Raw genomic sequence first — 16,558 nt, 5'->3', positions numbered from 1 at the left:
TGAGAGATGAAATTACTTAAGTTTCTCCCCCTCCAAATCTTGAAGGCAAATTGATACTTCAGACTGCGCTGTCAAATTTAGCCAGCCACGTATAGCTATTTAAATATAAATTTATTAAAATTAAACAAAATAAAAAATTTAGTTCCTCAGTCAAACTAGTCTCATTTCAGGTGCTCAATAGCCAAATGTGGCCAGGGCTATGGTATTGGACAGCACAGACATTGGACATGGAATCCAGTTCTGCAGAAATATCTATTGGACAGCACTGCTCCAACTGTTACACGAATGTTAACCTCATTTTACAGGTGAGGAAACTGAAGCTTAAAGATACCACTGTTACACAGAGCTGCATCATGAAACAATCATACCCACTCTCACAATACTATGCTCACACATTTCTTTTCCCACATTCACTACTACAGGTGAACTCTCAAGGTATCTTTCACTTAACATTTCTATAATTCCATGGAATCTATTCTAAATTCACAACCATGCAAAGAAAAAGCATTTTCTTACAAGTTATAAAATACTTAATCATAGACTGTCTGATTAATCCCATACATCATCCTGAAAGCTATAGTTACAACCAACCCCAGACATTTAACACAGTCCCAAATGGATCACATGCTTATCCACTAACATTCCTCACAGTCTCAAGCACAATCTGACACAAATCACACTCCCCAGTCTTCCCTTCTCCTGTAGAGAACATTTGCCCTTGCGCGCGCGCGCGCGCGCACACACGCACACGCACACACACACACACACACACACACACGACCATGAAGTAAGCATCACACCCCTGAACCCCTTTGAGCAGCAACCCGGTAGTCACCGTCACCTCGTCCGGGCCAGAGCTCTAAGAAATCTGGACCCTGCTTCCCAGACTTCTGCAGGTTTTTCAGCCCTGGACTATATTTCTCTGAAGGCATCACTGCAAGACTCAAGCTCTGGTAAACTCTTTGCGATTTTCTAGAACCTCTGGGAAGTCACTTGAGTAAAATGAAATAGTTCGGCTCACACCGCAGCAGCGTGAGTTCCCGGGTTCAAGCAAGGGAGACCCGAGGCGCGCCCGATTCCGGACCACAGGACGTGGCCAGCTGCCTCTGGATTCTGTTGGATCGGGCCGGGTTCATGTTTAAGACTACATTTCCCGGAGGCCACCGCGTCCCTGCGCCATTTCGTACACTTACTCCGTTACTCCTTGGTTTAAGGATCCAGTCTGCAGCGGTAGGTGAGTGCTCTACCTCGCTGGGACCCGCACGCTGCCTTTGGGTTGGAGCATCCAGAAGGAAGTTCCTGTAAGGTGCTGGGAATACCGGTGTGCCGGCTGGGGCTCGGTGCTGACAGGAATCGAGACGATCCTGGCTCTGGACTACGTATCTCCAACTTCGTAGCACTCAGGTTAATTCCTTACGGAAGTCGGCCTTGCCAGTGCGGAGTGGCTGTGCCCTTCTCCGCTGGTCGTCGGCCCTGTCACTTCGGTTCCTAGCGGCAGAGGCGTGGTGCTATCAGCTGTGTTCCTCTGCGCCGCAGGTATGAGTGTGCACTTCGCGTCGCTCTCCTCCGGCAAAAGCGGCGCTGTGACTTTGGTTCCCGGCCAACGGGAGCAGGGAGATGTTATCATGAACGTTCCACAGCGCTGGGTGTGTGAGTGTGCGCGCGCTTTTGTGGCAGCGTGACGGGCTCACCTGCCGCCTTCTAACGCACTTGGCTGCTGTGCCCCTTTAGTGACTGTGTACTCTCCCGCCGTGAGACAGGGACAGAGTCTCGCCAGTTGAGAATCGCGCGGTTCCAGGTGCCGCAGTTCCTTCACTTTACAGAGAACGAGGCTATTCTGAAGATGCCCCTACAATGAGAGTTTATGCCCCAGGAAGGCAGAAGACCATCCTAACAGGATGCCCCATTCTTCTTTGAGAACCCTATGGGGAAAAACTGATCCCTCTCCCAGCCTGAAGTTGTTGTGGGAATTGGTCCTAAACTGTTTGGTCGGCTCTGGGAAAGGCTTGATATCCTTTGATTCTTTTTTCTCTGTTCTACTTTTTCCAACAGAAGCATACAAAGGAAAGGAAAAAAATATTGCACAGCTAAAAGTCTCTTCTAAAGTATGTTGCCATTTTCTTTCTTCTCTCGAGTTTCTTCTTTTCAAGATGCTGCTACCTCCTGCAACATCTCCCTAAGGACAAACCTTAGGAGAAACCAGTGACTGTCCTCAGGCATTGCTATCCCTGTGAATCTTGGCGCTCCAGGGATGGCCTCACCAGTCTACTCTACTCACCAACCACATCTTTACCTCTCCTTTTCCACCTGATGACAAATCAGCCCTTTCTGGTCTAAGATTTTTGATGAAAGATAACTATACTTTCTGGAGAAAATGTGGACTTTTGTTTTAACTTTGTATGGAAATTTTCAAGCAGGGTAGAAAATAATACGACCCCAGTGTGCCCAACGCTCAGCCGTAATTTAACACATTTGCAAATATCCTTATACCTAGCCATCCCCCTTTTTCCTTTAGTATTTCAAAGTGTTATTTTAATCACATGTATGCTTATGTAACCAAAAGGACATATTTTTAAATAATAACCATGATGCTATCTCAACTTTAAAAACTAAGTCATTCCATAATATCATATACCCAGTATATATTCAAACTTCCCCAATTCTTTGGAAGATAGATTTTTTTACAATTGGTTTGTTCAAATCATGATTCAGATAGGTCCACACATTACATTTGGTTGTCAAATCTCTTTTCTTATTAAATTTTTTTAAAATTTTTATTCTGGACGACTGGCATGTGGGATCTTAGTTCCCCAACCAGGGATCGAACCCTGGGCCCCCTGCACTGGAAGCGTGGAGTGTTAATCACTGGACCGCCAGGGAAGTCCCTGTCAAATCTCTTAACTTTCTTTAATCCATAACAGTTTTCTCTATTTTCTGTTTTTACTTTAATTGTTGCCATTGATTTGTAGAAAAACTAGGTTATTTGTTTACAGAATATTGTGCATTCTCCTTTTGGCTAATTTCTTCCTTGTGGTGTCATATAATTAGTTCCCCTGTGCTACATATTTCTGTTAAGGGGTAGTTAGATCTAGAGCCTTGATCAGATTCAGATCATATTTTGCCTAAATCACATTTTCAGGCAAAATAATTCATAGGTTATGTTGTGTACTTCCTGTGACATCACATCCTGAGGTTTTTTAGTCTGGTGTCCCACTTCTGGTGATGCCATGTTGATTGGTGTTCAAGTGCTGTCCACTTAATTCTTCCTTTATAAAATGTCCTCTTGCTCTTTCACCTAAAGCATGCATTCTCAATGGCAGAAGGAGGGGTATTGCCCCCACGGGGGTGAAACTTGGTTCTTGGCAGGGAGGGGGACCAAACTCTTAGTAAATATTAAAATGGTTTGTGGACACAGTACATAAACACATATACAGTATATCTGTGGTATTAAAATTTCATAGGTAAGTGGTATCAGGAGAAAAGTTGTCTTAAAAGGCTTTGGGGGCACTAATAATGAAAAAAAGGGTAAGAAACACTGACATAGAGGTTATAACATCCATTTATGATTGATGCTGAAATCTATTATTTTATTAAGGGTTACATATAGTGATTTTTTAAAAAAATTCTCTCAATTCCTTCTGCATTTCTTAGCTGGAGTTCTATAAATAAGAACTTTTCATCAACTATTTGGTTTTCCTAACTTAGCAAATTTCTGAGTGATAGGAGTGTCTTTTGTTATTCGTCATGAACCCCTTTTGATCACACCTGAATTTATGCTAATGAGGTGGCTTGGAGTGTGGCCCCTAGATAGCTTCAGGATGGAGCTGATCACCAGAAAGACCAAATGATTAGAGGGTTGGAACTTTCCAACCCACCACTGACCTGACCTCCAGGAAAGGGGAGGGTGGGACTGGAGGTTAAGCACTATAAAAACTCTCGAACTAGATTTGATGAGCTTCTGGGTTAGTGAACACCTTGAGGTGCTTTGAAGGTGGCAATCCCAAAGAGAGCATTGGAAACTCCAAGCTCCCCCTCCACCATACCTTGCCCTATGCATCTTTTCCATGCATCTGCTCCTAAATTGTATCCATTATAATAAATTGGTAAACATAAGTGAAGTGTTTTCCTAAGTTCTGTGAGCCATCCTAGCAAAGTATAGAACCTTAGGAGGGGATTGTAGGAGCCCCCAATTTATAGCTGGTTGGTCAGAAGTACAGTGGCCTGGGATTTGCGATTGGCTTGTGAAGTCAGGAGCAGTCTTGTGGGCCTGAGCCTTTAAGCATGGGAGCGAAGCAGCTCACTTAGCATGTGGGCCCTGGGGAAGCGCTGCTCCCCAGGGCTCCCTGGGTACTCCCCTATCCTAGAGATGTAAGATGCCCATGGAAACTGGCGCCCTCTGGGGTCCTGTTCAGCATCATGGGGATTAAGGAAAAGTCTGGCCTGAATTCCCTCTGCTCTATCTGGATTCCACTGGATTTGTAAGAGGGCTGAGATTTTCCCAAACTTCCCTCAAAGAGGGGAAATAAAGGTAGCTCCAAGGTGCTCATTTTGTGGGCTCTGAGGCAAGCTTGTTCTCATGGCTTTGTTTTCCTTCTCCAGCCCTGCTCTCCTCTTAGGACTCTGCACATCTCCAGGAGAGGAACCAGAAAGTTGATCAGTTCTGACAGTTCTGAAAACCATGCCTCACGTGAGTTGCTGTTTCTTCTTTCCTCCCTGAAGTGCAATCATTTTGTTGGGTTATATGAACACCAGATATATTTATTCCCATATTTTCTGCCTTGCTTAGTCCTGTAAAGGAACTGCTCCCAAATTTCTCCCATTCCAGTGAGTGATCGTAGCAAAGAGCTTCATTCTTCTCTAAGTGTTTTTCCCTGCACCAGATGGTATTCTGCCAGGAGCCCTGAGGAAGCAGAAATATCTCCCCTTAAGAATAGTATTAGCACAGTGGTTTAGTGAGGTAGTTAAATGAGACACATGACAGACTTTGATCTCTACAAACCTAGGTTTTCCACTTGGAAGTGACAGCATTTCTGCTGGTTGTTCCCAATCTCAGTGTGTGGTGAGATTTTTTTGTGAGGCCTTTGAAATTGGTTGGGGAACTGATTCCTGAGAAGAAAGAGATCTTGCCTCTTGTACAGTTTCATGTTGCTGCTGTAACAAATTACTACAAACTTAGTGACTGAAACACAAACCTACTGTCATACTTCTGGAGGTTGGAATCTGAAATCAGTCTTATAGGGCTAAAATCAAGGTGTTGGTAGGTCTATGTTCCTTCTGGAGTCTCCAGAGGAAAATCTATTTTCTTGCATTTCCAGCTGCTAGAGGCTGCTCACATTCCTTGGCTCAAGGGTCCCCTCCATTTTCAGAGCCAGCAATCACATCATTCTGATCTCTGCTTTCATTATCACATCTCCTTTGACTCTTCTGCCTCCCTCTATCACTTAAAATACCCTTGTGATCCCATTGGCCCCAACCAGAAAATCCAGGATAATCTCCCCAAGATTCTTAATTTAATCACATCTACAAAGTCCCATTTGCCATGTAAGGTAACATACTCACAGGTTCCGGGGGTTAAGATGTGGACATCTTTGCGGGGTCATTAGTCTACCTGCCACATCCCTCTTGCCAAGAAACCAATGAGAGGCAAGGCTTACCTTGGAGTTGGCCAGAATGTGTCAGAGTGATGCCTGTGTGCACCTAGACTGGCATCCATCAGCCTGCTGTAGCCTAGGAACGCAGAAAGTAGGAGCAAATAAAATCTGCCAGATGTACAATCCTTTGAGAATTTTAGATTCCTAGAGCTAAAGACATTAAAGAATTTGTTTTAAATACTCCCAAATAAGCAGATCATTACATCCATAAAGTGAAAATACTGTATGTCCATTATATTTGGTGACATAATATAGTGACTTAATGAACTTGAATCTTCAAAAAGATTCTAAGTTACATCCAAATTCTATGTTCCAGTCCAGAGAGTTGTTAAAAAATTGTTTGGAAAGATTTCGTCAATTTTGTTTATCCTTTTCTTTAAAGAGAGAAGTTAATTTCAGAAAGAACCCATTAGTTGAGAATTTATTTATTATTTATTGAGAATTAGAAAGCTTAAAGTGCTGTGTGATTGCATACAATATTTCATTCAATTGGGAAACTGCAATCTTCTGGCCTTTTATATTCCCAGACCTTTCGGGATAATGGAATTGTCCTAGTATACATAGGAAGTTTTGTCTGTGGCAATAGCAGTGATCAAGGATCATGTTGACACTACAGTTCAGGCACCCAATTTCCTTCAATGTTACAGGTGTTCGGCCATGGCATATTGTTTATTATATCACCCCCTTCCTTCAGTGCCCTCCTCCTTCTTATCTCATGTCACCTCAAAATCATCATCGTATTTTCACAAATAATAAATGGATTTGTTGTTTCAGTGGTTGGTAACTTTCAGGGATGTGGCCATCAACTTCTCTCAGGAGGAATGGGAATGCCTTGACCCCATTCAGCGGGATTTGTACAGGGAGGTCATGGTGGAGAACTACAGCCACCTGATCTCACTGGGTAAGATCATTTTACACAGTTTTCAGAATTTGTCTCCCATACTTTCTGCCTCCTTCATTGTGAATTTCTGATTTCTATTCCCTAAGGAAACGTTTGAGTTTTTTAAAGTAGAAGTAGACAGCCCCACTGTGTACCTTTTTATTTCTCACCCTTCGGACCTTCACATCTTCCTCCATCACTTCCTGTTAGTTTCTCTTCTTTGACGACCAATGGACTGGATTTGAATCTGGGACTCTTCATCCCATGACCATGTCCCGTTTCTTTTCTTTTAAGCTGGATGTTCGATCCCTAAGCCAGACGTGTTTTCCTTATTGGAGCGAGGGAAGGAGCCCTGGATGGTGGTGAGAGCCATGACAAGATGGAGCTCAGGTGAATAAGAGCTTGCCACACAGGATCAGCTATTGCTGATAATAATACAGCTGCTTTATGAAGTGACGACACTTTGCGATGTTTGTGTGAAGCTTCCTTCAAAGGCCTGTGGAAAGAAGACCTGAGACCTAGGGAGAGCAGGAAGGTGATACCGACATGAGTTCCCAAAGGAACTTCCTTTCCAACTCCCATTTACCACTCTTCCTCCTACATTCACCCCACCCTTTTAAAAAAATTTATTTATTTATTTATTTATCACTTTTGGCTGCGTTGGGTGCCCGTTGCTGCACGCGGGCTTTCTCTAGTTGTGGTGAGCGGGGGCTACTCTTCATTGCGGTGTGCGGGCTTCTCATTGCAGTGGCTTCTCTTGTTGCAGAGCACGTGCTCTAGGCGCCCAGGCTTCTGTAGTTGTTGCGCCCTGGCTTAGTTACTCTGCGGCATGTGGGGTCTTCCTGGACCAGGGCTCAAACCCGTGTCCCATGCATTGGCAGGCAGATTCTTAACCACTGTGCCACCAGGGATGTCCCCCGCTTTTGCTTTAATGAGGAAACTACCTTTGGTTTCTTCCAAGACAATCCTTTTTTCTATTTCTTGATTGAGTTTTTTTCCAGTTATTTTTTTTTATTTAGCTAGGTATCTCCAACCAGCAAACGTTTGTTGAGAGCTTATTGTGTTCTTAGATTAGGATGGACAGGGATGATCTCTCAGAGGAGGTAACATTTGAACTGAGACCAGAAAGAAATTAGCAGTGTAAAAATAAGGCAAGTGTGTGTTCAGGCAGAGAGAACAGAAGTGCAAAGGCCCTGAGGAGAGGCTGAGCTTCCTTTATTTGAGGATCAGCAAGAAGGTCAATGTGGCTAGAACAGAGTGAGTGAAAGTGGAAATTAGAGATGATGTCAGAGAAATAGGCAGAGATCAGATCATATGAGGCCTTGTAGGCCATTTCAAGGAGTGAGGTTTTATCCTAGGTATGATAGGGAGCCCTTGGAGACTTTTGTGCAGATGAGTAGGGGATTATTGTTTAAAGATCACTCTGGGTGTTATGTGTAGGAAGACGGTAAGAATGAGACCAGTTAGAGGACTGGTTCAAGAGTCTATATTACAGATAATAGTGGCTTGGAATGGGGTTTAATATGTGGAGGTGATGAGAATGGGTTATATTCTGGTTGTATTTTGATGGTAGGATTAATAGGACTTGCTGAAGGATTGGAAATAGAAAGAGGCATCAGAGTTTGGAAGCCTGCAGATGGAAGTTAAGAGTTATGCATTTGAGATGCCCATTAGATATCTCCATAGAGAAGTTAGACACACATTTGAAAGCCTGCAGGAGGGTAGTCAGAACTGAAGAGACAAATATAGGATTAATCTCTGTATGATGGGATGAGATGAGATTATGGAGGGATTGGTTTAGATGGAAAGCAAGGTAAATAAAGTCCAAGGGCTAAACCATGGGGCATTCCAACGTTTAGCTGGGAAGAGGAAAATGATGCAGCAAAGGAAATTGAGGAGCTTCCTGATTAACCTGTGATCTAGGAAGTAATTGGGAATTCAGTGTACTGGAAGCCATGACAAACACAAGGAGAGAGTGGTTAACTGTGAAAGATACTGCTAAGAGCTCAAGTAAGATGAAGGCTAAGAACTAACTATTGGATTTGGCAAGATGAAGGATATTGGTGACACTGACAAAGTAGGTTTGGAAATGAGAGGAGCAAAAACCTGATTGTAGAGGATTAAAAAGAGAATGAAGAAGAAATAAGTCAACAGTAAAAACTACAGTGGGATAGTGAGTTAACTCACCAGGCAGGGTGGAAGGCCCATTTGAGGAGCTCTCAAAGGTACAAACAGAGTTTTTAAATGCTTTAGAAGTTTTAAATAACAGTATTATAATAGTGAGGAAAAAGAAGTATGATATAATAATGAGGAAAAAGAAGTTTGATTCAAGTTTGTATATGTAACTACATAAAAGTGCAGGGAAAAAACCTGGAAGTAAATACAGCAAAAGGTTAGTTATGAGGGTGAGAGTAAAGGGAAATAAAAAGTATAGACAGGAAGCACAGCAACTCTTTTGAGAAGTTTTGCCAGGAAGGAGTACAGTAAATGGATAGGAGCTGCAAAGTGAACCAAAGAATCAAAGGAGAGGTTGTTTTGTTTTGATTTCAAAGGAGAGTCTTTAAGATGGAGATAAATAATAGAGAGATGGTATAAGAGTAAATGAAATATGTGTGGTAGTGGTCAAAATGATGATTGCTCGAAACTGAACTTTTAGAGGTGTTGTGATTATTGGTAACAACAAGGTCTATTATATCTACTGTGGGAGAGGGTAGGTGGAAAGAAGTGAAGGAAAACAGTGTTTCAGGGGAAGCAGTGTGCTCAAGGTTTCAATCAGAGCAAGAAGGTGAAGAGAATAATCAGAAGGGAGGCTGAGGTTAGAGTACTTCTGGAAAGTACACTATGAGTTCCAGAAGGTCTGTTGGTTAGCATGCAGTAGAACATTGGGTCATAAAAGAGGATGTCCAGACCTGGATTGGGATGAGAGTCCTAGTGATGACCAAGGACCCAGGAAGCCAGAGCTTTTCAGAGGTAATTGGATACCCAGAGATGTCAAGCATTACAGGATTGGTCCTGAGTGGTCTCTTTGGGGAAGGTGGGTGCTTATTTCTGTTACAAACTTAAGAGTGATGGGACTGTCACACTAAGAGTTTATGGAAATCAAGACCTCCCAGGAGAATCCAGCCTTAATAGCAGGATGTGGAGGTCTTACCAGCACCAAAAGCTATGGGGGCCTTTCTTTTAGGCTGCAGTGAGTGGAGTGGTTGTCTTAATAGAAGAAAGAATTGTAGGTGAAGTGTTGCTAGAAGTCTGGGTTTGGGGAAGGCTTTTCAGGAATTGCAAAGGTCTGTGAAATTTCAGATGAGCCCTGAGAAGATGGAAAGCCAGTAGGGAGGCTGAGGGTAGAGGGAAGAGCATTCCTAGCAGAGGGAACAATGCACTGAAGGCTATAAGAGGATAGAGCCTGGTGTATATAAGATATTCAAAGAAGACACTTGTAGTTGGAGCCTGGTAAGGGAGAGGTACCAGGTGTGAGTTTGGAGAAGCTGGCAGAAGCCAGGCCAGGCAGCATCTTCTAGGTGTTATGAAATGACCTGGTAGGCTGTGAGCAGCATTTGTTTTTGGTTGGTTTGTTTTTTAACATCTTTATTGAATGTGAGCAGCATTTGTTTTTATTTTTTGGCTTGGTTTTGTTTCATAAATAAAATAACACAGAAGAGAAAATAAAATAAAATATCAGAATGCATCACATGTAAAAAAGAAAATTTCATGACCTATTTGTCTTGTTTATGTTTGTGCATGTGTACTCACAATATAACATGCATAATAATATAACATGCATTTCTTATTGTGAGGTTGCAGTCAAAAGCAGTTTGAAAGATGCTACTAACAGGTTCGAATTTTATCGCAAAAGCATTTGCAAGCTTATGAAGAATCTTATATAGGACAGTGACATAATGTGATTTACACATTTAATATATTACTCTGACTGCCAGATGGAGATGAGAAGGAAGGGTCTCATGACGTTACTGAGTAGGTTATTGTCGTGGCTCAAATGAGAGTTGCTTTGGGCGTCCTCGGAGTGTTGGCAGTGGTGTTGGGGATAAGGAAACAGATTCAAGAGCTATTTAGGAGATAGACTCAGTAGGACTCAAGGGGGTAAGAGTCAAAGGGGCCTTTCAATATGCCTTCTGCTTTTCAGACTCCATTTTGTTGTCTTTAGTCATCACCCCTTTTGCAGTTTGCCCAGTTATTCTTGCATTGATTTAATGACAATAAAAAGAACTACTTATTTGAATACATTTCATACATATTCCTCAACCTCAGCCTGGTTTTAAGACTTGGGTATTCTTATCTTTACTTTCTTTATCACACTAGGTCGCCATTTAGCACCTTACCCTGTGTGGTCTCACAGTGCTTCCCACCCCAGAATCATTAGATTTATATTTCTTCCCATTTTTATTATCGTGTTACTATAACATGGAGAGCAGTTTGGAATCTAAACTGGATTTATCTGGTCCCTTACGCTGTTCCGTTAATCACCATATTCCAGTTGGTTTCTTTCCTACTGTCTTGTAAACCATATTGTGCTTCTCTGACAGAAAGTAAAAGCCAGATACTCTCATCCCAGTACATTTTGCTGACGAGTTGGTGTTAAATTGAGCCGTGTGGGGGTTTTTGTTTACAGTTTGCAGTTTCATTGTACTTTACGGTTTATAATTTCATTGTACTTTTTAGCAAAAGCACGTTTTCCTCAGATTTCTGACTCTTATTTCTAAAAGACCATTTGAACTTGAATTTACTAATATATATTTATTTTCTTTCCCACTACCATTCTCTATTACACTCTACAGCCTATATGCAGTGTTGCCAGAGTGTGCCTGGGGCTCCAGTCACAGTGGATAGTGTTCTTCTACATTTTAAAATTACACCCATTTCCCAGCTTTGTTCAGAATAACATAAAATTTTCTTTAGTGTATAAAGTTGTCACTATTTCTAGAACATTATAGAACCTTATGGTTTTCTCGAAAATATGAGAACATTTGGCCTTGAGTAGAAGGCACTGGAAAGAAAGACCTGAAAAAATACATGAAGGGAAGAAGAAAACACTGTGTTTGCTTTCTGTGTTCTGGGGAATAGCTATAAAGAGGAATATTTTTCCTACGCTTGTGAAGCTTGAGGAATAGAAGGATCAACATAAATAAAGAAAATGTAATTCTAGAATTGCAAAGATTGAAACAAGAATGAAGAAGAAGGTGCAGATATAGAGAATAAAGACATGGCGTGGACCCAATTAGAGTTTTCAGTGATAGTCTTTCTGAGCAGCTGGCATTTAAGTTAGTACGTTTTAGACGAAAAGGAACTGGCCTTGCAGAGAGCATTCCTGGCAGATGGAACAGCATGTGAGGGAGTCTAAAATGCATAAGAATTTGATAAGAGGCTATTACAGTGAGAGATGTGTGGTTTGGCCTAATGTGGTTGTAGTGGATGTGGTCAGATATTTGATAAATTTTGACAGGAGAGCTAATAGGATTTGTTGATAGATTGGCTATCCACCCAGGCATTTGTTTGTTTATTTCCAGGGGTGTTTTTGTTGTAATTTTATAAGCTTCCTTGGTGATTCTAATCCACTCCAAAGTTTGAGAACCACTGACTTAATCTGTTCTCTTAATTAATTTCCCCCCTATAAATTCCCCTCATTCTATGTTCTCTCCTTGTGCCTTTCTCTAAATTGCACAAAATTTTTAGCAATGTTTAAGCCATTCTGTTCTTATGAGAATTATCATTTTATCTACCTTTTTTTTTTTTTTTGCGGTACGCGGGCCTCTCACTGTTGTGGCCTCTCCCGTTGCGGAGCACAGGCTCCGGACGTGCAGGCTCAGCGGCCATGGCTCACGGGCCCAGCCGCTCCGCGGCATGTGGGATCTTCCCGGACCAGGGCATGAACCCGTGTCCCCTGCATCGGCAGGCGGACTCTCAACCACTGCGCCACCAGGGAAGCCCTTATCTACCATTTTTACCTTAGACAATTCATTTCTTCTTACAAACAAAAACAGCAAGAATTTGCTTTCTTGTTATTTTACAGACTTGGAATACATCTGTGAGACCAAAAGGTCATGTCCAGAAAAGGGAACTTATGAAATGGAATCACTGCAATGGGAGAATATGAGGAAACCTATAAGCCATAACCTTGAGTGCAATGATCTTGGAGAAAATACAGAGTGCAAAGGCAAGTTTGAGGATCAACAGAGAAGTCAGGAAAGACCATACATGCGCATGAAAATTACCTGTAAAGAAGAGGCCACTCAAAGCCATTCCATGTCCCCTATTCTTCATCAGATAAATCCTACCAAGGAAAAATTGTACAAATGTAAGGAATGTAAACAAGCTTTCAGCTACTTGTCATGCCTTATTCAACATGAGAAAAGTCATAATAAAGAAAAACACTCTGACGTTAAGAAATGTAGGACGATCTTCAGCAAGAAGCCAACCTATATTCAACATCAGAGGATTCAGAATGGTGAGAAACCTTATGAGTGTATGGAATGTGGAAAGGCCTTTGGTCGTAGTTCTGATCTGATTCAACATCAGAAAATTCATACTAATGAAAAACCTTATCAATGTAAAGCATGTGGGAAGGCCTTTATTCGTGGTTCACAACTCACTGAACATCAGAGAGTTCATACAGGAGAGAAACCATATGAATGTAAGAAATGTGGAAAAGCCTTTAGTTATTGTTCACAATATACACTCCATCAGAGAATTCATAGTGGTGAAAAACCTTATGAATGTAAGGAATGTGGGAAGGCCTTTATTCTTGGCTCTCAACTTACTTACCATCAAAGAATTCATAGTGGTGAGAAACCCTATGAGTGTAAGGAATGTGGAAAGGCTTTTATTCTTGGTTCACACCTTACTTATCATCAAAGAGTTCATACTGGTGAAAAGCCTTACAGATGTAAAGAATGTGGGAAGGCCTTTTTATGTGCCTCTCAACTTAATGAACATCAGAGAATTCACACAGGTGAGAAACCCTATGAATGTAAAGAATGTGGAAAGGCCTTTTCTCGTGGCTCACAACTTACTTATCATCTGAGAGTTCATACAGGTGAGAGACCCTATAAATGCAAAGAATGTGGGAAAGCCTTTATTTCTAATTCTAATCTTACTCAACATCAGAGAATTCATACAGGTGAGAAACCTTACAAATGTAAGGAATGTGGAAAGGCCTTTATTTGTGGCAAACAACTTAGTGAACATCATAGAATTCATACAGGTGAGAAACCCTTTGAATGTAAGGAATGTGGAAAGACCTTTATTCGTGGTGCATATCTTACTCAACATGAGAAAATTCATGGTGAGAAGCATTATGAATGTAAGGAATGTGGGAAGACCTTTTTTCGTACCACACAACTTACATATCATCAGAGAATTCATACAGGTGAAAAACCCTACAAATGTAAGGAATGTGACAAAGCTTTTATTTATGGCTCACAACTTAGTGAACACCAGAGAATTCATAGAGGTGAAAAACCCTATGAATGTAAGCAATGTGGGAAGGCCTTTATTCGTGGCTCACACCTTACTGAACATCTAAGAACTCATAATGGTGAGAAACCCTATGAATGTAAGGAATGTGGGAAGGCCTTCAGTCGTGGCTCAGAACTTACTCTACATCAAAGGATCCATACTGGTGAGCAACCCTATGCATGCATACAGTGTGGTAAAGACTTTAGACGTCATTCACAACTTATTCAACATATGAGGCTTCATAATTGAGAAAGCTTTATATATGATTTAATATAAGAAAGTCTTCACCCATCTTCAGCAGCTCTGGAATATTAGAGAACTAATATTATGTTTGTAATGAAATAGGACATCCTTTTGATTGTGTTCAAAATCAACTCATTTTTAGAAAGCTTATATTAACTTCATGAATGCAGAAATAAATGACTTCTGGAACCCATTAAACATTTTTAAAAATCTCTATAACCCTGGAATGTAATGCTGAATTATATCCTTTATTGAGCACCATCTCTATTTTAATATTTCCTAACTGTGAAATTGGATAGGTTACTTAACTTCTCTGTGCCTCCATTTCTTTATGTGTAAAATACTATAATGGTATAATAATGATCAAATTGTAAGTGATTAAACACATGTGACTCCCTTTGGACAGTATCTGATACTCAGTGTTATTATCATTATTATTATCATCATCATTATTATTATCATCATTATTAATGCTATTAGAGAAGTCAAATGGTAGGAATATTTTATAAGTACCGTAGAAAGATGTAAACATTCTATTACCATCTATCCCCTTTTGAACCCAAATAATTTATTCTATGACAAGAGCTTTAGAACATAATAAGAGTATGAAGGCCTCTATTTTAGAGCTCATAAATTTTGCTGCACCAGAAAATTCATACTGGAAAGAAACTCTATGGAAGAAATTTCTTTACGGTTGTAGAGCTTTTTTATAAAATCAAGGAGAGGTGACTTTTCTACAACAAATTACAAAAGCAGAAGTCATTATTCCACATTTTCTAATTACTACTTTAAGGATAAAAGAATTTACCAACAAAATGATAGCCAAGTTAACGCCATTAAAAAAAAACCTATAAAATATTGTCTTAAATGAGAAATCAAAGCAAAATTTACCAACTACACTTTTTCCTCATTATCTGAACCTAATCTATTCCTGATAACAGGTTGAACAGTAAATTTTCAGATGCCCAAACTTCAGAGCCTACCTACATCCCGTTACTTCAAATGGGAAAAATAATGTTTCCAATGCATTCAAGTACCCTAACCAATTTTCCCAAACATAATTTAAATTCAAGTTAAACCACTTACATGAATTCTCTCAGGGATTTCTGAATAATATAAAACATTTAAAACCCAGTTAACAAGTAACTAGTTAGCAGACATGTTTGTGCATGCAATTATTTTGAACATTATAAAGTATGAATTATGTTTTTCTTCTACACTTCAAGGAACAGATACTATGACGATATATAATGAAATGTATTAGTACATAATGGAAATAAATAATTAGTAAAATAAAAGAAAATAATAATAAAAGTAAAATAAAAGACATTGATAGAAGAATTGATACAAAATTTCCCAAGACAATACTTTTCCATATGTGAGGCACTCTGCTGTTTTCTATTACATAGTCTGTAATGAACACTGCAGCCCACTTAGTTGTCTTCACAACTTAATATTCATTATCCCCACTCTAAAAAACACTGGTTTTACATATATATTACAAAATTATAATCTATATGTTAATCCACCATTTTTTAAACGACAACAGAAAAGATAAGTGTGAATGAGAACCATTAGAACACTCTGAATCATTAGTGTAACCACAGTGATGCCAGTGCAGTCATGCATTCTCCACTCAGATTAGACGAACTATGCCATCATTGGTCAGTTGTTTACAATTCAGGGACTACCATTATTGCCCAACTAAATTTAAAGAAAATGTAAATAATGGAATGTAAGTAGAATGTTATGTGCTACAATGATAATAGGTTATTGATAATACCTCTGACAAGTAATATATATGCATGTTAGCAGCCTTTTGCAGAAAATACCCAGAACCAGATTTTCCTAAGATACATTCAAGAAATAATAATCAGGGCTTCCCTGGTGGTGCAGTGGTTGAGCGTCCGCCTGCCGATGCAGGGGACATGGGTTCGTGCCCTGGTCTGGGAAGATCCCACATGCCGTGGAGCAGCTGGGCCCGTGAGCCATGGCCGCTGAGCCTGCGCATCCGGAGCCTGTGCTCTGCAACGGGAGAGGCCACAACAGTGAGAGGCCCATGTACCGCAAAAAAAAAAAAAAAAAAAAAAAAAAAACTCCAAAATACCTTTGGAGAAGAAGTGTTCTGCCTCATTGCATATAAGGCCATGCATAACCAAATTTTCTTATTGGCTTAATGAATTCCACTTTGAACAAGCCAAATTAAAAAATTGTAAGAAGGGCTTCCCTGGTGGCGCAGTGGTTGAGGGTCCGCCTGCCGATACGGGGGATGCGGGTTCGTGCCCCGGTCCGGGAAGGTCCCACGTGCCATGGA

The 16,558-nt window shown here is 40.7% G+C and overlaps 1 protein-coding gene across 9 annotated transcripts; it reads left to right on the top strand.

Annotated features, from left to right (window-relative positions):
- The first annotated feature begins 743 nt into the window (after window positions 1–743).
- On the top strand, window positions 744–14,652 carry ZNF571 (zinc finger protein 571). 9 transcript variants are annotated; one of them, XM_073796462.1, is made up of 5 exons: window positions 744–1,234; window positions 4,600–4,687; window positions 6,426–6,552; window positions 6,826–6,921; window positions 12,557–14,652. In XM_073796462.1, the coding sequence occupies exons 2-5, from the start codon at window positions 4,679–4,681 to the stop codon at window positions 14,248–14,250; spliced, it is 1,926 nt and encodes a 641-aa protein (XP_073652563.1). In that variant the 5' UTR covers window positions 744–1,234; window positions 4,600–4,678; the 3' UTR covers window positions 14,251–14,652. The 9 variants fall into 9 exon arrangements, with proteins under 9 accessions (XP_073652563.1, XP_019796674.1, XP_019796676.1 ...); XM_019941115.3 differs by having other exon boundaries at window positions 744–1,536; XM_033844253.2 differs by lacking the exon at window positions 744–1,234 and adding an exon at window positions 2,054–2,105.
- Window positions 14,653–16,558: the final 1,906 nt, after the last annotated feature.

Source organism: Tursiops truncatus, chromosome 19, assembly GCF_011762595.2.
Source record: "Tursiops truncatus isolate mTurTru1 chromosome 19, mTurTru1.mat.Y, whole genome shotgun sequence".
NCBI lineage: Eukaryota > Metazoa > Chordata > Mammalia > Artiodactyla > Delphinidae > Tursiops > Tursiops truncatus.
Note: the sequence above shows the minus strand (reverse complement) of the source record. Positions and strands in the feature narration are given on the sequence as shown.